General features: G+C 41.6%; 1 protein-coding gene and 1 non-coding gene across 2 annotated transcripts; both read left to right on the top strand.

The window, feature by feature from the left end:
• The first annotated feature begins 1,113 nt into the window (after positions 1–1,113).
• TRNAY-GUA (transfer RNA tyrosine (anticodon GUA)) lies at positions 1,114–1,203 on the top strand. Its single transcript is given in 2 exon segments — positions 1,114–1,150; positions 1,168–1,203. It is a non-coding gene; the product is annotated as a tRNA-Tyr (tRNA).
• A 3,389-nt stretch (positions 1,204–4,592) lies between these two features.
• Positions 4,593–21,325, top strand: LRRIQ4 (leucine rich repeats and IQ motif containing 4). Its single transcript, XM_052649868.1, is given in 9 exon segments — positions 4,593–5,117; positions 5,119–5,211; positions 5,213–5,458; positions 5,460–5,612; positions 11,548–11,721; positions 12,927–13,065; positions 14,548–14,744; positions 20,076–20,207; positions 21,275–21,325. Coding segments are annotated over 9 exon segments (1,710 nt in total).
• The last annotated feature ends 63 nt before the right edge of the window (positions 21,326–21,388 follow it).

Below are 21,388 nucleotides of genomic sequence, written 5' to 3'. Positions count from 1 at the left end.
GTTTGAGCCTTGGGTCGGAAGATCCCCTGGAAAAGGAAATGGCAACCCTGGAGAATCCCATAGACAGAGGAGCCTGGCGGGCTACGGTTCATAAGGTCGCACAGAGCCGGACACGACTGAAGTGACTTTGCACACGCCCAGGGGAGAAGAGGTCTGAAACATCTCAGGAGTTTGAGTGAGGAGACAGAACCCAGCGTTAGTTACCAGGTAAACGGGTCAGGATTTGGTACTTGGGCCTGGGGGAGAGGAGACAAGGAAGTAGGAAAGGAAGGCCTTCTGTCTGGGGTTGCCACAGGTCAAAGAGAAGGAAGTGAAAGGGCCTTGCAGGCGACTCTGGAGACATAGACTCCTTGTCTGAAAAGTGTGCGAGGAAGATCCTCAAGGTAGAAACAGGTCATTTATGAAGTTTATTGTTTTCAAAGGTGAAGAAGAAAATATCTGAATCCTCTCTCCCTCCCACTACCCAGCCAGGCATTTCCAGACCATACTCCATTGCCAAGAAATTGTGCCAGGCAAGGCAGAGGTCTCTTGAAACACTCTGTAACCCACAGATTTTAAGCATCACTGCAGGTAGTTCTTCAGATTAAACATGATGATAGAAAAGACAATTATGTTTTCATTTACCCCATGTGCTACCGGCAAAGTTGAAAGGTAGCCTGAAACTCTGAGATGTGAGTGTAGGTACAGTTCAGCACACTCCCTTCGCTGTGCTGCTGCGGTTTAGTCGCTAAGTCGTGTCTGACTCTTTGTGACCCCATGGAATGTAGCCTGCCAGGCTCCTCTGTCCACGGCAAGAATGTTGGAGTGGGTCACCATTTCCTTCTCCAGGGGATCGACCCAACCCAGGGATAGAACCTGCATCTTGTGTCTCCTGCATTGCCAGGTGTATTCTTTACCACTAGTGACACCTTGGAAGGCCTTTGAAGAGTAATTCCACTCAGAAACTTCTCAGTAATACTGGGTTGTAAAAGTACATCCAGAGAGCAATCCCTAGTTAAAAATAGCCAATAAAGAATCAATCTTCCCTATTCTTACTTACTGGCAGCTGTTGTAAATCCTGGCTTTATAACTTCCTTTTATTAAGTCCACTAAAAATGCATGTACAGTGCAATTCCTTTGATAGCTCAGTTGGTAGAGCGGAGGACTGTAGTGTGAAGTTTCTCAGGCATCCTTAGGTCGCTGGTTCGAATCCGGCTCAAAGGAATTGACATTTTGGACTTCCCTGGTGGCTCAGAAGGTAAACAATCTGCCTGAAATGCAGGAGACCTGGGTCTGATCCCTGGGTTAGAAGATCTCCTAGAAAAGGGAATGGCAACCCACTCCAGTATTCTTGCCTGGAGAATTCCATGGACAGAGGAACCTGGTGGGCTACACTCCATGAGGTCACAAAGAGTCAGACAAGACTAAGCAACTTAACAACAATGCATATACAATATAAACAGCTTTCATAGGGCTATCAACTTGATTCTAAACACATGTGGGATATGATTCATGTGAGCTAATACACAAACACATGTGGGATATGATTCATGTGAGCTAATACACACATAGAGACCTTCTAGGCAGGTCACATCATGGAACACGATGAATGTTAAGAGAAATAAGTTCTTTTATGTGTCTGGAAGCCCAGACATACTTGTGCTAACTAACCTTAATTAGAGCGGCCAGTGCACACAGATTTCCCCCAGATAGCTCTGTTGGAAAACTGAAATAGAAAAATCAAGCCTGAACCTTCACATCCAAGAAGATTTTAATTAAAACCAGGTTTCTGGAGAACAAATGATTGTTACAAACCCAGGTGAGGAAGTGACTGAGGTTCAGTCAAATACTCTTGCTCCTTCTCCCACTTCCTACTGTGTCTTGAGAAGAGCCTTTCGGTGGTTTCTTTACTTGTGAAACAGGGATTGTAACAGTACCTCCTTAGAGTTCTTGTGAGGATTAAATAGGTTAAGTAAAACCTAGAACAAGTAACTGTCCTTGGCATTCTCTATTTCTCTTTTATTTATAATTTCTTATTTTTATTTATATTATCACCTCAGTCTGAATACCGTCGATTGCCTAAAAGCCATCAGCACTGTCAGTCATTTGTATTTAGGAAATGAGATTTTAACCTGCAGGACTCTACACTGCTAGATAAAGACAAAAATGTTAGAGACAACTAGTCCTAGACATAATTTAGTCCATGATACATCATCTCTCTTTTTTGGCCATGTGGCTTGTGGGATTCCCTGACTGGGGGATCAAACCCTAACAGGAGATCAAACCCAGGTGCATGGCACTGAAAGCAAGTAGTCCTATAACCACTGGACCACCAGGGAATTCCACATCTTCTTTCTTTAAATAACAGCCACACCATCTCATAACTCTTTGGGGGGCTGCTGCTGCTGCTAAGTCGCTTCAGTCGTGTACAACTCTGTGCAGCCCCATAGAGGGCAGCCTACCAGGCTCCACCGTCCCTGGGATTCTCCAGGCAAGAACACTGGAGTAGATTGCCATTTCCTTCTCCAGTGCATGAAAGTGAAAAGTGAAAGTGAAGTCGCTCAGTCATATACGCTCTTTGTGACCCCACGGTCTGCAGCCTACCAGGCTCCTCTGTCCATGGGATTTTCCAGGCAACAGTACTGGAGTGGGGTGCCATTGCCTTCTCCGTTTGGGGGGCTAGGTATATAGAAACAAGGATCTGAATCACACACTGCTATGCTGCAAGGAGCAAAAACATTAAGTGTGGGGCTGGGAATTCACCCCTCCCCGTCTTGACTGGGCCTCTATGCCGGATGGGAGGTCTAGTCCTCCAGCAGAAAAGACCCCACCCTAGAAGGCAAGTCAGAGATGCCACAATCAACCCAGCCACCATCATGTCAGAGTCCTTCCTGCCTTCCCCCTTAGGCTGTGTGTGTATGTGTGTGCATGTATTCATAACCAAGGGCTTGGTTTGGTTTAGTCACTAAGTCTTTTGCAACCCTGTGGACTTACTGTTACCAAGCCAGGTTCATTTGCCTGAGAACAAAGCAAGCCAAACAATGAGAGGTGGAGGTTTGCAGCAAAAAATCCTTATCGTGAATCAGTCAAGTGAGCTGAAAGAACAAATCACAAACCCACCTCCCCAAAGACAAGGGACTCAGGATATTTATGAGACAAAGAAGCAGGGTGGCCTGAGGTATGGGGAGCATGGGGAAAGGTGATTGTAGATTTTAAAAAGTGAGATAATTGTCCTTCTGTGCAGGCACAACTGGGATACATGCTCAGAATTTGGTGGCATTAGCTCATTCTGGGGGCAGAGTTCTCGAGTTTCTGATGGCAAATGGTCACTGACCAAACACACATACACAGGTACATGGTCAATACTGCCAACCAGTCTTAACTGGCTGGGGTGCCAACTGGACAGCTGACTCCAAGTTCCTGAAAAACAAACTGGGCAAACATCTCAAGACTCTTAGTGAGAGATACTATCCATAGTGGTGGTGAAGGGTCTGTTAACATTGTTTAGGCTACGCAATGCTTTTTGTTAAAAAACAAAACAAAGTGAGCTTGGTCAGTGAAGACAGGTTAGTTTTTTATTTATTAAGCAAGTTATAGTTTAATGGATCTAACTGATAACTACCCTTGGTTTCACAGATTCTAATCCATCATACCAACTCACACATGGCTGTTACCAATGCCTACAGAAAGCCTGATTGTCCACCTGCCAGTCCTAAAACTTTAAAGTTCCACCAGGCACAAAAATGCCCACTGGTCTCTCCTGATTTAGAAATGCAGTTCATCTCTTGAATTTAATTCTGTGGGCCTTTATATCTACAACTTTATGCCGGATTTAAGGGAAAATGCAATTTTTGTTTTGTTTTTTGGCTGCATGGCTTGCAAGAGATCAGTTCCCCACCCAGGAATTGGACCCGGGTCACGGCAGTGAAAGCCTGGAATTCTCTAGACCACCAGGGCAACCCACTCCAGTACTCCTGCCTGGAAAACCCCATGGACGGGGGAGCCTGGTAGGCTGCAGTCCATGGGGTCGCCAAGTCGGACACGACTGAGCAACTTCACTTTCACTTTTCACTTTCATGCATTGGAGAAGGAAATGGCAACCCACTCCAGTGTTCTTGCCTGGAGAATCCCAGGGACGGGGGAGCCTGGTGGGCTGCCGTCTATGGGGTCGCACAGAGTCGGACACGACTGAAGCGACTTAGCAGCAGCAGCAGACCACCAGGGAACTCCTCCAAATGCAATATTTAAAAATGCTATTTATCCTAGTGTTTTCTCAGTGTTTTAGAGCAATGATCTTTTGCAGCTTTCTATACCTCCAACCTGAAAATAAAATCAAAATTGGCATTTCTAAAAACTGAAATTAGACAAACCAGACAGTCCTTTCTTAATTGAGTCAACCTAGGTTAGGAGAAAGAGGAATCTACACTTCGATTTATCTTCCAACATGAAACACAAAACCCTACATTTTATGTTGTCTCACCGTGAGCACTCATCAACTAGATTTTAATTTTGTTTCTCTTAAGGATACTAAATCTGGTGACAGGTAAAACTCTGATATATTTTTCTTATCACAATATTTCAGATTTTGAATATCTGAACTTTCCATCAGAATAATGTCAAGTGACAGCACAAAAGGTGAACATTCATCTAGAATTCAGCAGAAAAGTGATCCACAGCAGGTCTCTGATAGGATATTTTTCATTGACGCTTCAAATCAGAGCTTGCTTACTATTCCAGCAGACATTTTAGCATTAAGAGAATTAGAGGAAGTGCATTTGGAAAACAACCTGATTGCAGAAATCCCCGAGGATATTCAGCATTTAAGGAAGATCAGGGTTCTCTACCTGAACAAGAACAAACTGAAGAATCTATGCCCGGAGATGGGAAGGCTGAGCAACCTAGAGGGCCTGGATCTGAGCGACAACCCGCTGGAAGCCTCGTCCCTGCCTGTGCTTAGTGGCATCCGCCAGCTCCGCGAGCTCCGCCTCTACCACACCGACCTAGCAGACATCCCTGTAGTCATCTGCAAACTCCTTCACCATCTCGAGCTGCTCGGACTGGCCGGAAACCGCCTGAAATCTCTGCCCAAGGAAATAGTGAACCAGACCAAACTGAGGGAGATCCATCTGAAGCATAACCAATTTGCAGCGTTCCCTCTGGAGCTGTGTGATCTCTACAACCTGGAGATCATCGACCTGGATGAGAACAAGCTCACGGTCATCCCGGAAGAGATCGGGAACCTGACGAAGCTGAAGAAGTTCTACGTGTCCTACAACAGCCTGGCTGTTCTCCCGGAGTCGCTGGGCCGGTGCACCAGGCTATCAGTGCTGGACCTCTCTTACAACCGCCTCCACACCCTCCCGCACACCTTGGGCGAGCTCATGCAGATGACGGAGGTGGGCCTGAGTGGGAACCACCTGGAGAAGATGCCGCGCCTCCTCTGCAGGTGGACCTCGCTGTTCCTGCTCTACCTGCGCAACACCGGCCTGCGGGTGCTGCGCCGCTCCTTCCGGCGCCTGGCTAACCTGCGGTTCCTCGACCTCAGCCAGAACTTTCTGGAACATTGTCCGTTGCAGATCTGTTCACTGAAGAACTTGGAAGTCTTGGCCCTGGATGATAATAAGATATGCCAGGTACTGATTCCTCTCCTGGCTGTCACTATGCTGCCCGGCCCTACATTGGTGTGGTTCCGTGTCTAAACATCAGAAAATTCGAGCTGAGTTTATGAGTGAAAATCGGGATTGACAGATCTCTCCAAGGTCATCATTCATATTACCTTTCCTGCCTGAATAGCAGTAGTAATCATAATGGTAGCTGATGTTTATTTGCAGTATGTAGGTGCCAGTCACTGGGTTAAATGTTTTTTGTGTATTATCACATTTAACCTTCACAATGACTTTTTATTTAAAGTCTTTCTTTTTTAGGATAGCTTCAGATTATAGTAAAATTGAGAACATATTTCAGAGAATTTTCATATATTCCACACTGAGATTCCCCAACAATTAACATCTTAGATTACTATGGTACATTTGTTACAATTAATAAACCAATATTGATACACTTTTATTCACTGAAGTCCACAATTTATCCATGTTTCCTTCAGTTCAGTTCAGTCACTCAGTCGTGTCCAACTCTTTGCGATACCATGAATCGCAGCACACTAGGCCTCCCTGTCCAGCACCAACTCCCGGAGTTCACTCAGACTTGGGTCCATCGAGTCAGTGATGCCATCCAGCCATCTCATCCTCTGTCGTCCCCTTCTCCTCCTGCCCCCAATCCCTCCTAGCATCAGAGTCTTTTCCAATGAGTCAACTCTTCGCATGAGGTGGCCAAAGTACTGGAGTTTCAGCTTCAGCATCATTCCTTCCAAAGAAATCCCAAGGCTGATCTCCTTCAGAATGGACTGGCTGGATCTCCTTGCAGTCCAAGGGACTCTCAAGAGTCTTCTCCAACACCACAGTTCAAAAGCATCAATTCCTCGGCACTCAGCCTTCTTCACAGTCCAACTCTCACATCCATACATGACCACAGGAAAAACCATAGCCTTGACTAGACGGACCTTAGTCGGCAAAGTAATATCTCTGCTTTTGAGTATGCTATCTAGGTTGGTCATAACTTTTCTTCCAAGGAGTAAGCATCTTTTAATTTCATGGCTGAGGTCACCATCTGCAGTGATTTTGGAGCCCAAAAAAATAAAGTCTGACACTGTTTCCACTGTTTCCCCATCTATTTCCCATCAAGTGATGGGACCGGATGCCATGATCTTCGTTTTCTGAATGTTGAGATTTAAGCCAACTTTTTCACTCTCCTCTTTCGCTTTCATCAAGATGCTCTTTAGTTCCTCTTCACTTTCTGCCATAAGGGTGGTGTCATCTGCATATCTGAGGTTATTGATATTTCTCCCAGCAATCTTGATTCCAGCTTGTGCTTCTTCCAGTCCAGCTGTTTCTCATGATGTACTCTGCATAGAAGTTAAATAAGCAGGGTGACAATATACAGCCTTGATGCACTCCTTTTCCTATTTGGAACCAGTCTGTTGTTCCACGTCCAGTTCTAACTGTTGCTTCCTGACCTGCATACAGATTTCTCAAGAGGCAGGTCAGGTGGTCTGGTATTCCCATCTCTTTCAGAATTTTCCCGTTTCTTGTGATCCACACAGTCAAAGGCTTTGGCATAGTCAATAAAGCAGAAATAGATATTTTTCTGGAACTCTGTTGCTTTTTTCATGTTTCCTTAGTTTTGATCTAATCTTTTTCCCTTCAGAATTCCATCCAGGTTTCTACATTACATTTAGTTTTTGCTTCTCAGCTCTTCTTGGCTATGAGAGTTTTTCAGGCTTTTCTTGTATCTGATGACCTTGCCAGTATTGAGGTGTACTGGCAAGGTATGCTGTAGGATGCCCCCATTATTGGAATTTGTTTGATTTTTTTCTCATAAGACTGGAGTTATTGATTATTGGGAGGAAGATTAATTTATACATTTGTAATACAGTCATATTGTCTTATCACACTCTGCTTTCCTTCCTGAGATCCTGTGACTACCTGCATGATTTTTTTCTTAAATTGCACACATTACTCACAATGATTTTTTGATGTTAGTGATATTATCCTCAATGATATAGGAGGAGAATGAGGCATGGGGCTTTTAATGTGTCAAGGCCACACACCTGTACCTGATAGAGTCAGAAAACCAGTCCATAGCATTGGACTGCAGGGTTCATCTTCCAGAGTTCCGACACATGCAACCTTAGGCCCTAATGTTCCAAAATCAGATATCCACAAAACCAGATTAGTCCCCAGAGAAGCTCTCCCATGTGTGTGCAGGGTGGTGTGTGCAGATATTCATCATAGTATTGTTGATAATCATGGCTTATGGGCAATAATGTGAATGTCAGTTGGGAGAGGAGTTTGCAAGTAAATTGTGGTATATTTATAAAATGGAATACTATACAATAATTTAAGTGAATGGGAGTTATATGTGCCAATGTAGATAGATCTCAAAATTGTGATGTTTATTAAAAAATAAGGCACCTAATTGCAGAGTATTGTGCCACATAGAAATCTTTAATCACACAAAACTACATACACAACATATAACACATATTTTATGTCCCCTACATTGAAAGGCAGATTCTTAACCTCTGGACCACCAGGAAAGCCCCTTATTGTTTTTTAATATTTGAAAATTTGAAAGAACAGAGTTCTGTTAAAAGCAAAAGACTATTCTGGAGAGAAAGAATGGAAGGTTTAGAAACCAACACCGCTAACCAAATATCATGTCTGTTTTTCCTGGTTGTGAGCAACACTCTCAATGTGTATCTCATTACATTATAAAAGTCCTAGCTTTAAAGTTGTTTTTTGTTCTTTTTGAATCTTTTACTTGATTTTCAACTTTTAGAACTTTGGGATTTTTTTGTTTTGTTTTCCTCATTGTTAGAGAGTTTCAAAACTGGAAGTAAATTTTTTGATGATTACTTTAAGATTTAAGAAGAGAATCTAGCACTTAATTTCGACTTATTATAGGTAGCAACCCATCTTGGAGGATTTTAGAGGTTCTATGAGAAGCCCTCTGCCCATCCCCAACTCTTCCGATGTAAGAATTCCTGGTACAGTGAGCACAGTCTGTCATTCCACAGTGGGAGTGAAAGTATCAGAATATAAAGTGCCCTTGGGAAATATAACACAGTTCACTTAAATCCTATTGAGTCATGCATGATACCTAATCCTCTCCTGTGAGACTTTTTAAGAGGTCAGGGTGGAGGAGAGAATCACACACAGATGTGTGTGTGATTAGCAAAGATTCAGTTCAGTTCAGTTCAGTCGCTCAGTTGTTTCCAACTCTTTGCGACCCAATGAACCGCAGCACACCAGGCCACCCTGTCCATCACCAAAGATTAGCCTCATCCAGTACCCAGCTTTACTGCAAGTCAGACTGCATCGAAACATGGATATGTTCAGTGTTATTATGTTGAACTTGGAAATTTCCATATACCAGTACTTATGATTCTTCAGTTCTTATGATGGTATTACTGTGTTTTTTGTCCTCCTTTCTGAATTTCCTATTATTCCAGTCCCTCTAGGAACCTCCCAATCATTTCTCTCTCTAATGACACATGGCCTTTAAGCCAGCTTCTTCTCTCTTCCACCCCCAAATTTACCGGATGGATTTTTGGCACTTGAAGCCTAGACAGTAGCTTTTTCGTGCCTAGTTGGAGGCAAAAATAGCTGACTTTTCATATATACCTAGATGGATTTTATGTGTATGGTCCATTCCTATTGTTGACTGAAAAAGTGATGCACAACCTAAAAGTTGAGAACTGTGTTTTATTTGGTGGACAGAACTGAGGACTTAAGCCCAGAAAGCAGCCTCTCAGCTCAGAGGGACTGCTCCACAGAGATAAGGGAGGAGCCAGGAGATGTAGGACTTTTCACAGCAAAGAACACGTAGTCAGAACTTCAAATGATTTAACTGTTAATTAAAGAAATTAATTAACAAATTCTGACTTCCCTGGTAGTTTAGTGGCTAAGACCCTGTGCTCCCAATGCACGGGGCCCAGGTTCGATCCCTGGTTGGGGAACTAGATCCCACATGCCACAGCTAAGACCAGGTGCAGTCCAGAAACAAAAACAAAACAAAACATTCATCCCTAAAGAAAACCAAATTCTCAAGTTAATGAATTCAGTACTTTTCTATATATGGGAAGATGCAGGAGTCTGGGTTCATTGAAATCATGTATTTCAATGACGTCATTGAAATCATTCTTTTGATATGAGCCTTAGCTATCTAAGGCCAGTATTCTGTTCTTCCCATCCTGAGTTCCCTCAGGGTTCATGGTCCAGTGGCTGCAGTGGCTCAATGGTTGCTACGTCCTTTGTTTACTGATTTGGCAGGCAACATTTTACATTCACACTATTAAGGGAGAAAACTCAGGTTTCAGAATGGCTACAGCTCAGTTATACTGTCAGCAATAATTGTTCTCACCTGACGCTCTGCAGGCTTTCTGTACATCCAAATTTATTTCTGCTATAATATGACTATCTATGATGGTATTAATTATTGGCTCTTGAATATCCTGGGAAAAAAATCTTTAGATATTCAGTGGGCTTTTGAAAAAGTAAATGCTAATCCTCTGGGCTGAGAATATAGCAATACGAATGAAATAACTGGGTTATAATGAGGTGGTTAGGTTGATAAGTCCTTCCCTGTTATTTAGGACTGCACTAAATGCAGATGCTTTGCATTGAAGGAATCTAAGGGCCTGTTGAAGAATTTTGAAATAGCCAAGAAGGAAAGCTTAAACATCAGTTTCTCTGGACGTTGACTTGTTCTGAGTTTTCTTTTTCTAGATGTAAATAAAACTGAAAATGTTTTATAACTTTTTAAAAAAATGAGCCCTCACCTTACATAACAAAGAGGAAAATGTCTTACGGTTTATTCCAAGTGTTTGAAACTTTTGCCTATAGGTCAAAAGAAAGCCTACTATGGGGATAATCTATTCACTAATTATTTACCTATTCCACCCATTTAGGGAGAGTTTGGGTTGAGCTGAACTCTACTAACCATTCTCATGAAAAATAGAATGGCAGGTTATGGAATGGGTGGAAGGAAAGCCAAGGTTTAAGCAGGGACCTGTGAGGAAAGGTTGCCCAGTGAAGAATAGAGCCAGGCAACAGAAGTGTTTCAAAGTGAATTAAGTTTTTAACATTCAGAGTTGGGCCTTTTTTTCCTGCAAGAAAATAGGTATCTGTGTAACTTATTCAGTAGGGTGATTGTGTCCTGTATTTAAAGAATGAGATTTTCCATGTGGTTCCAGAGGGCCAGCCAGATGTCAATAGGGGATGGATTAGTGACACAGATTTTGACAGGAGAGGGAAATCCGAGTGGCCTTCATCCAATGATCTTTTCATCCCAGGAGGTAGTGTTTAAATAAGAGCTGGATGGCTAGCTATGGAACATATCCAACCACCATAGTAGAGGGTAAGAACAGGGAGCTTTTTAAGGCCTTCCAACTCTGAAAGTCTGAGAATCTGTGCAATGCCTGCCTAATACACATAGCCTTGGGATTCACTGCAGGGCAGAAGATATGATTATAATGGTCTTCATTGTTTCCTTCCAACTGGTATTTTAACTAAAGTTTCAAAATTGCTGACCTAAAGCCTTTTAGGATGGATGTCACATCACTAAATTGATCAGTGCCAATAACTGAATTAATTATGAATATTATAGTTGCAATAATATACTAATAAGCTTTGTACTTTTTCTTTCAGTAGTGTCCAGCATTTGCTACACCATAGTTGAAAAATTCGCAATAACATAGGTTAAAAATTGCTCTAACTTTATCCAGAGCATGAAAGTAAAGTGCACAGAGGTTGGGGAAAAAATAGAACTCCAGACTTTGGATCTACAAGTACAAATACTATAGATGCAAACATATGGGCCAGCTTTGCATCTGCAGGAGATGCTAAATTGCTCCCTTTAAAAAAAAATCTTCCTCAAAACTAAAAGCCCAATTTATTTTCTTCTAAAAATAATCCTGATCTGAAACTTATCTTTTTGAAATCTTTCCAGTTACCTTCAGACTTCGGTTTACTATCGAAACTGAAGATTCTTGGACTAACGGGAAATCAGTTCTCTTCATTTCCGAAAGAGATCCTTTCTTTAGCATCTTTAGAGAAGTTATACATTGGCCAAGATGAGGGAGCCAAGCTTACCCATCTGCCTGAATGCATTAAGAGACTAGAGGTAAGCCTCCCCAAAGGAGCAGGCAAAGAAGTATACGCCCACCGATTCCTTGGCTAATACTGAGAAAACATGGTTGTCTTCTCACAGGTTGCATGTGGAATCATCTATACTAGATTTCTAGCTCCCAACAAGAAGTCATTATTACACTTTGAGGCTTCCACTGTCTTCCTGAACAACCACAGGATCCACACTTGAAGAACATTTTATTGTGACTGGTCTTGGATATGTCAGGGCATACTCATGTTTTATTTAAAAAATTGAGCCATACCACTCTCCAGTTAATTTCCACTTTTTAAAAGTATTCTCTGAAAGTTGTACTACTTTGAAGTTACAGTGTCATATAGATGATGTGGCCAGGAATCTGCATTTTGCATGAGAGAGTCTGATTCCCCTTCCTGCATAGTGGAAAGCATATCATGGTTTATTTAACCATTGCAACAGGTTCATGCTGAAGATGGGTCCACAGCACTAAACCCCAGCAAAGCAACATAACATTATTCAAAGTAGCTATACCAATGTGTCTTTATGTATGCATGCTTTAAAGCATGATTTTTTCATGTTCCTGGTGCTACACTTTTAATAATAATAAAGTAGGTGTAAGCCACTACAAAGCTCCCAGTCATGGACCTGAGTAATGACAGGCACAGCACAGGTCCTTCTCACCTATTCCTAATTCTTCATTCCTTTGCTCTGTGTTCACAGAACTCCTTTCATCAATTTGCTCCTTGTACGTGTCATGCCACTCTCTCCAGAATCTTAGGGTGAAATGCAAACATTGAATTTTTACCCAGTGAATCTGAAAATAGTCAACCTATTCTCTGTACATTTTGGCTACTTCCACATGGACGATGTTGGATTGATAACTGAGGCAATTGCAGTTCTATAGCAACTGCCACAGATAATTAGCTATTAAAAGGGAACAAATTATATTTGTAGTTAAATGATCCAAATTGTTTTTCTGCATTAAGTTCTAGTGAAACAAATAAACACTAGATTCCCATGTTCTCTTTTCCCTACATACCTGGGAACCATGACTAATGGCTTATCTCAAGAATAATTATATTTTTTTGATGACTCTTTAAATGTGCTTTCCCCTTAATCCTAATGAATAATATTCCCATTGAAAGAACATGGGAACTCACAGGTGATTCTAGTTACCATAATTCTTTTATTATGGTATGATAACATACTCTTCTGTTATTCAGAATCTTAAAGAGCTGTATATTGAGAATAATCATCTCGAGTACCTGCCTGTATCCTTGGGATCAATGCCTAACTTGGAAATTCTTGATTGCCACTGCAATCTAATTAAGCAACTCCCGGATGCTATTTGCCAAGCACAAGGTGAGAAATCTTTGTAGATCTACAACCCAGTGGAGTTTGACTAGCATTTCCCATGATGGAAGGCATCCTTGTACTACTAAAGATCAGTCTCAATGTTGAGGAGACTTCCCTGGTGGCTCAGATGGTAAAAGCTTCTGCCTACAATGTGAGAGACCTTGGTTCAATCCCTGGGTTGGAAAGATCCCCTGGGGAAGGAAATGGCTACTCACTCCAGTACTCCTGCCTGGAAAATCCCATGGACGGAGGAGCCTGGTAGGCTACAGTCCATGAGGTCGCAAAGAGTCAGACATGACTGAGCAACTTCACTTTTCAATGTTGAGAGCTTAGACCTACCCCGTAATCTCCTTGCAGAGCTTCTTAGTTGGTGATACAGGGAAGGCAAGGTACCTGACTGGTACAGCTAAAAGCCTCACAAAGGCAGTTAGTTTACTGGGAATTGAAAAGAAAATATCAACTGCTATGAAGATGGGCATTCATCCTCATAGCCATTATACTGTGAACCAGAACTTACTGAATACCTATTATCTGCCAGAATTCGGGCTTGGGGGTCCTGTAGTAAATTTGCATTAGATCACTAAGTCACTTACGAAAGAAAGGAAAAGGATTGACCCAGAGTAATAAAATTAGCAAGGCAGTTGGGGCTGGGGGGTTGGGAGTGGACCTATTTGATTGCCATGAAAAATCATACATCATTCATATTTGAATATGCAAAGATTTTCCACTAGGCTAAACCTAAACAGGTTTTTGCTGAGATCCTCCTAGAACCAGATTTAAAAAAATGTTTCTTTGCCATATTGTGCTGAATCTTCAGGTTTATAGATATATTTTCAAACTGTGACTATTTAATGAAAGAAAGATGAAGGAATATGAGTGGATTCTGTTGCCTACTCATGGGACATTCCAAGATTAGCAGCAGGACTTCCCTGGTGGTCTAGTGGTTAAGAATCCACCTGTCGGTGCAGGAGTCACGGTATCAATTCCTGGTCTGGGAAGATCCCACAAACAAGTATGCCCATGTACCACAACTACTGAAACCCAAGCTCCCTCCAGCCAGTGATCTGCAGCAAGAGAAGATACTGCAATGAGAAGCCCAGAGACCACAACTAGGGTGTAGCTCCCACTTGTTGCAGCAAGAGCAAGCCCACATGCAGCAACCAAGACCCAGCGCAGCAAAAGATAAATTAAAAAAAAAAGCATGGCCACAGGGTTGGATCTGTGACACTCCTTAGTCATCTCCTGATTCTGTCTTTAATCTCTGGAGGAATGGAACATTCTCAACATTTTTTAGTATTTACTATTTTCCTGTCTCTGACACTTATTTACACTGACTTCAACAACTCTGAGTTGTTATAAAACATTAAATTTTTTTGTTACATGGTCTAACAGGAAATAAACATTTTAAAGTGTTTGGACTAAGCAATGTATGCTTTAATTTTGCTAGTTTTTAAGACATATTCATTATTTTTTAAAAAATAATTTCAGCTTTGAAAGAATTACGGTTCGAGGACAACTTGATCACTTATCTTCCGGAGAATTTGGATAGTCTAGTGAATCTAAAAGTTCTGACACTAACGGGCAACCCCATGGAAGAACCCCCAATGTCAGTGTGTACCAAAGGCACTGAGGCTGTATGGGAATACCTTAAAGAAAGGAGAAATATGAAAGAATTGGCAACAAAGGTAAAATAAGCAATGATTTTGGATAACATAATCACAGTTGCTCGGAGTAGGGTATTGCTAAACTTAACAGATTATTCTATAGGGCTGCTCTTTACACATCTACATTTTGAGAATTGTGATTCTTACTTATTGAATACTTTTACATCCCCAGGCCTAAGCAAGAGATTTTTAAACAAAAATCCTAGCTTTTTTTTTTTTTTTTTGTCTTTTCTGTTCCTTTTCTCTTTGTCAGATAAGAAGCCAACAAACAGGCAAAAGAAACCAAAACTTCAAACCCCCAAATGATCTAAAACTGTTGGACTAGTCACTGGAGTGAAAGGCTTATGTTAACTCAGATAAGACTGAAAAGTTAAAAATGAAAGCATTGTGGAGCACAGGTCTAGAGGCCAGAGTTCTGCTCTGCCACCAACATAGCATCAAAGGGTTAAGATCCTCATTACCCACTAAGCCGGTGGAGACAGAAGGATACCCCAGAGCCCAGGAATGTGTCCATTACAATCAGTATTCAGTATTCTCCATTCGGCTGGTCCAAGCCTGCAGCATCTCACACCCAGATGACTGCATTAGCCCTCCAACTAGTGTCCCTTGTTACTTGCCTGCTTCCCCTACCATATATATTCTTCTCTCTTTTTTTTTTTTCGTATATATTCTTCTACTGAGCAGTCAGACCTACGCTGTTGAAACCTAGGTCAGATCTTGCTGTACTTTGCTGAAATCAACAACTCTCCATTTTACCCTGAATAAAAATTAGTCTTTGGTCTGTAAGACCCTGTATCAATAGCCCTCAATCAAATCAGACCTAACAACACCCTCCCTTCTCTAATAAGTATTATATGAAACTTCCCTTACTCTTTTAAAATTAGACTCATAGATAACATAAACTACCACACACAGAATTCTAATAAATCAAAATAATGCCCAAACTGTAATACAAAAGAAAAGTAGTTTATATTGAAATATTAATTTTAGTATGTATATACTCAGGGATGACTACACTGGAAGAATGAAATTACTTACTACTTTTAGGATACTTCCTAGAAGTATTTTGAACAATGTACCCCCTTGCACATTTTAAAATTGATATTAGACCTTTTTGTGAGTTTAAGTTTAGTCATTGCAAAGGATTTGCTTTGATATCAGTAAACATCAATTTACAAAATATTTGAACAAACTCTTACTTTACAGGCAAAAATTTTGTCATTTATTTTTCTTCTTGAACATGTATTTCCATTCCACTTTTCCTTTAGAATTGACCTTAATATGTGTGTGTATGTATATAATCTAAATAATTTATAGATCACCTTTCATATTTCTAGGCTACAAAAGTTTTATGTAAATTAAATTTTTTTTCTATGATCATAGCATTTTAACATTCTGGATTGAGTCTGTGCAATTAGTAATAGTATAAAATTGACCAAAACAATATAAAATCTAGTATAAAATTTGATATTCAATTATTTGATATATAGGATTTTTGGAAAGATTTTTTTCACATAGTTTATATGTTGTTGTTGTTCAATTGCTAAGTTGTGTCCAACTCTTTGTGACCCCATGGACTGCAGCAAGGCAGGCTTCCCTGTCCTTTATTATCTCCCAGGGCTTACTCAAATTCATGTCCATTGAGTTAATGATGCTATCTAACTATCTCATCTTCTGCTGTCCTCTTCTCCTTTTGCCTTCAGTCTTTCCCAGCATCTGAGTCTTTTCCAGTGAGTCAGTTCTTCACATCAGATGGCCAAAGTATTAGAGCTTCAGCTTCAGCATCAGTCCTTCCAGTGAATATTCAGGGTTTATTTCCTTTAGGATTAACTGGTTTGATTTCCTTGCAGTCCAAAGGACTTTTAAGAGTTTATATGTCCTTGCATAAATATTACTTATTGCTAGAATGAAATAGGGTTTGGCATCAGTTCCATTCCTATTTTTTAATTTACAGAGGAAATACTGAGAAAGCTTGTTCAAATTCATAAGTTGACAAGGAAAAGAATGGAAACAATTTGTTTGCCTGTATTGTTTTGCTTTAAATGGCAGTGCTTCACACATCTCTGAACTCCTTCCAGATATAGCTCCCCGAAATTAGATAGCAGGCTCTCAACTGACAAATCAACTTCAATGTTCTCAAAGGCAAAGAGCTGGAAACCATCTCTCTTATAAAGGATTGGTTACCCAGTCCTTAGAGCCAACATCTATACTGCTATTTTGAATTACCCCTTTTTCAGTGCCCCCGAGGTTTTTGGAGTCTTGGGCAACCCACCCTGGTCAGATTCAAATGGGTGAAGGGCTGCCAAACGGCCAGTTGGGAAGGGGCGGTGGGACTCGCTATGGGACTGGAGGGTCAGCAGTTGTGTTCCTCCGCAGACACATTTTAGGGAGGGGGACGGGTGAGAGTTGAAGCTCTGGAAATGAGTTGCTTCCAACCCATCCAGGCCTGCACAAGCTTGGAAAGTCTCTGTGGACCAGAGTAAGTGGCACACAATTGAACTCTGTTGAGTCTTAACACATAAAAAGCCTTGCGTGTTTCCGGAATCCCTCTCCTGGGCACTGCTCCTTCCCTGAAAAGGCACCGCCTTAGCTGGTCTGCCGCTTGCAGGCTCCATCTCATCCTTCCCATTTTCGCTTTACTCCAAGGCTCATGCGTGCTCCTGCCTCTCTGTCCAGAGGTGCTTCCCACCGGGTGTGGGCAAGACTGTGGCCCTCACTTAGTTCAGTCTCTATTCAAATATCCATACACCTGTCCTCAAGCCCCGTTATATAAAACAGCATACCTCTACCCACCTCATTCATTCATTCATTCAACAAATATTTATTGAGCTGCAACTATGTACCTGGCACTGTTCTAGGCACTGGAAATACAATACTGAACAAAATGGGCAAATATTTCTGTCCTCATATTGCTTAAAGCTTCATGTGGTGAGAGTAAGAACATGAAGTGTAACACATAATATATATTAGAAAGTTATTTCTAAGTGATGTTAGAAAGTGATTATGTTGTTTCTAACATAATCACATGTTAGAAGGTGATTAAGTGCATTGGAAAAAAGTTCAAGCTGAGGGGAACTGAGGTTGCCAGAAGTTGTGTGTGTGTGTGTATTATAGGGGTTTTATTTTATTTTATTTTTTGATCAAAACATGTATTTAGATAGGAATACCTGGTAGGGTTCAGACTGCTCATTTCACTGGACTACTAAAGTAGCCACTTAATCTATTTAGTCTCCTTCCATCTGATCTTGCTCTATTAGCTTCTTCTTCCTTTTTTTTAAATTTTTATTTTATATCGGGGCCTAGTTGATTAATAATGTGTTAATCTCAGGTCTACAGCAAAGTGATTCAGTTATACACATACATGTGTTAATATCCTTTTTCAAATTCTTTTCCCATTTAGGTTGTTACATAACATTGAGCAGAGTTCCCTGTGCTACACAGTAGGTCCTTGTTGGTTATCCATTTTAAATATGCAGTGTATACACGCCCATCCCAAACTTCCAATCTATCTCTTCCCCCACCCTTCTCCTCTGGTAACCATAAGTTTGGTTTCTAAGTCTGGGAATCTATTTCTGTTTTGTAAATAAGCTCATTTGTATCTTTTTTAAAAAAGGTTTATAGTGGTTTCAGTTTAATGAGATGGTCAGTGTAGGATTCTTTGGGAGATTGACTGTCTCGACAGTTATTACAATATATCATAGACTGGGTGGCTTGAACAACAGAAATTTATTTTCTCACGTTCTGGAGGCTTGAAGTCCAGGATCATGGTGCCAGCATGGTGAGAGCTTCCCTTCCTGCCTCACAGATGCTGCCATTTCACTGTGTCCTCCTATGACAGAGAGAGCAAGCTAGCTGTCTCTTGTAAGAGCACTGATTCCATCATGAGAACCTCAGCCTTAGGACTTTATCTAAACCTCATTACCTTACCAGGCCCAGTCTCCAAATACCAGCACATTGGGGTTTAAGACTTCAACACATGAACTGGGGGAAACATAGCTCAGTTCATGGCAACGACAATCAAGCAGGTTCTTGAAGAAGTGGAGGCATGAACCATCTGAATATTAGGAAGAGTGTTCCAGGCAGAGAAAGCAGCAAAGGCCGAGGCCCTGAGCTGAGATGGTGCCTACGTGCATCTGAGCAGCAAAGAGGCCTGCGCGGCTGCAGTGAGTGAGCAAGGGGAGAGTGAAGAGGTCCGGAGGGTGGGGGAAAATTGATAGGGCTTTGTAAGCAAATGCAAGGACTTGAATTTTGGGTTTTTGTTTGTGTTTTTAAGAAGTGGATTTATTTAGAGAGATACACATTCCAGGTGGTGCAGTGGTAAAGAATCCATCTGCCAGTGCAGGAGATACAAGAGACACAGGTTCAATCCCTGGGTTGGGAAGATCCCCTGGAGAAGAACACAGCAACCCACTCCAGTATTCCTGCCTGGAGAATCCCACGGACAGAGGAGCCTGGTGGGCTACAGTCCGCAAGGTTGCAAAGAGCTGGACAGGACTGAACTGACTGAGCACACACGTATACACATTCCACAGACAAAATGCTGTTGGTCTCAAAAGGGGAAAAAGACCTTGGGAGAAACACTCCACAGAGAAAGCATGGGCTGTCTCAGAAGGCAAGAGACCAGGACTTGAGTTTTATTCTGAGAGAAATGGGGAGCCACTGGCAGGTATGAAGCGTCTACTAGAGAAGGGATGTTCCTGAGTGGGTATTAGGAAAGAAGATCTCAAGAGCAAGAGAGGTCTGAATAGCGCAGGGGACTCTGCTCAATATTATGTGGCAGCCTGGGTGGGAGGGGGATTTAGGGGAGAATGGATATTTGTATACGTTTGGCTGAGTCCCTTCATTGTTTACCTATAGCTATCACAATAGTAATTGGCTAGTCCCCAATATAAAATAAGTTAAATTTTAAAAAATAGAACAAGTGGCAATTACCTGTAGGTGGGAGCACAGGTGGTCCCAGAACAAGAGAGAAGGCAGAGTACCGGCACACCCATTTCCCTTGCTGTGCCCTGTCACCTCCGTGGCGCTTGGCACCATCTGTCAATTATACAGTCACGTGCTTCTTGTCTATTGTCTTTTCCCCTCACTGGAATGTGAGCTCCACTGACTCAGTGATACTGGTAATTCAACCGCTGTTTCCCTAGAACCATGCCTGGCATGTAAAAGCACCAAACACTTTAAAAATTCTTTGCCTGGATGACTGGCCAACTGAGAAAGAGGGAAGATAAGGTTTAGCGTTCTAGCTATATTCCATTCTCCGTATTTTGAAAATCACATATTGCATACCAGAACAAAGAGCTGTAACCGTCTCCAGTCCATTGTGATATGAGCTGCTGCTGTTCTTATTTTCAGATTCAGGCTTGGTGGCGTGGAATGATGGTACGCAGAGGACTTGGGAAATTTGAAGAACTGCTAAAATTGCAAAAGAAGGGAAGGAATTCTCCAAAAGATAAGAAAGGAAAGAAAGATGTAAAAGGAAAACCTGTAAAGAAAAAAAAATAATTCTATAAATGTATGAATTGAGGTAATGAAACCTGGTGGATTAAGAAGGCAAAATCGCTAGGAATTAGATGCCTATCATACAAAAATTACTCACAGTTACAGTTACATATAAAAGTAAAGATTCTTTTACTGAATTGTTTATGGATAAAATGCTTTGATGTCTGGGAATTGCTTCAGAATAATATCAGAGAGAGGCAAGTGTAGATGATCCAAATGAACCAATGTGTGTGCTTAGTCCCTCAGTCATGTCCGACTCTTTACGGCCCCATAGACTGTAGCCCACCAAGCTCCTCTGTCCGTGGGATTATTTTCCAGGAGTGGGTTGCCATTTCCTTCTCCGGGGATCTTCCCTACCCAGGGACTGAACCCAGGTCTCCTGCATTGCAGGCAGACTCTTTACTGTCTGAGCCACCGGGGAAGCTGTAAAATGAACCAAGATCAGCCATAAATTGGGAATTGTGAAAGCATGTGGTAGGTACATGGAGGTTCACTACACTATCACGTCTGCTTTTAAAACCCTTACTTACGAAACAATTCATAGCACGTTCCAAAGAAACGTACAGAAAGGTCCATGCACCCTTCACCCTTCCTCAGTGTTGACACCCTCCATGACTATGGGAATGGACATCAGTACCATCCACGGAGCTTATTCAGATTCCATCACTTATACATGCACTTGTCACTTGTGTGTGTGTGTGTGTGTGTGTGTGTGTGTAGTCCAATGCAATTTTCTTACATGTAGCTTTTGTGTAGCCACCACTACAATCAAGATAGAATTGTTCTATCACCACTGTGCTATTACTCTTAGTCACACCTACCACCTGTCTCTCTTCCAGTCCCTAACCTGTAATTTTGTTATTTCAGGAGGATCATATAAATGGAATCACATAGTAAGTGACATTTGGGGGCTGGCCTTTTTATTTTGCATAATTCACTTCCAGTCCATCCAAGTGGTGCACGTAGCAATCGTTCATTCCTTTCTGGTTGCTGAGTAGTATCGCATAGTTTGCTCACCATTCACCCATTGAAAGGTGTTTCTCTGTTTCCAGTTTTTGGCTAGTTTGAATAAAGTTGCTCCGAATATTTACTCAGAGAAGTGAAGAATCATTACCTAAAACATCCCCATTTATACTAATCAAGACCTCCTCACCCTGATGACTTTT

This window comes from Budorcas taxicolor, chromosome 1 (assembly GCF_023091745.1).
Source record: "Budorcas taxicolor isolate Tak-1 chromosome 1, Takin1.1, whole genome shotgun sequence".
Classification (NCBI taxonomy): domain Eukaryota; kingdom Metazoa; phylum Chordata; class Mammalia; order Artiodactyla; family Bovidae; genus Budorcas; species Budorcas taxicolor.
Note: the sequence above shows the minus strand (reverse complement) of the source record. Positions and strands in the feature narration are given on the sequence as shown.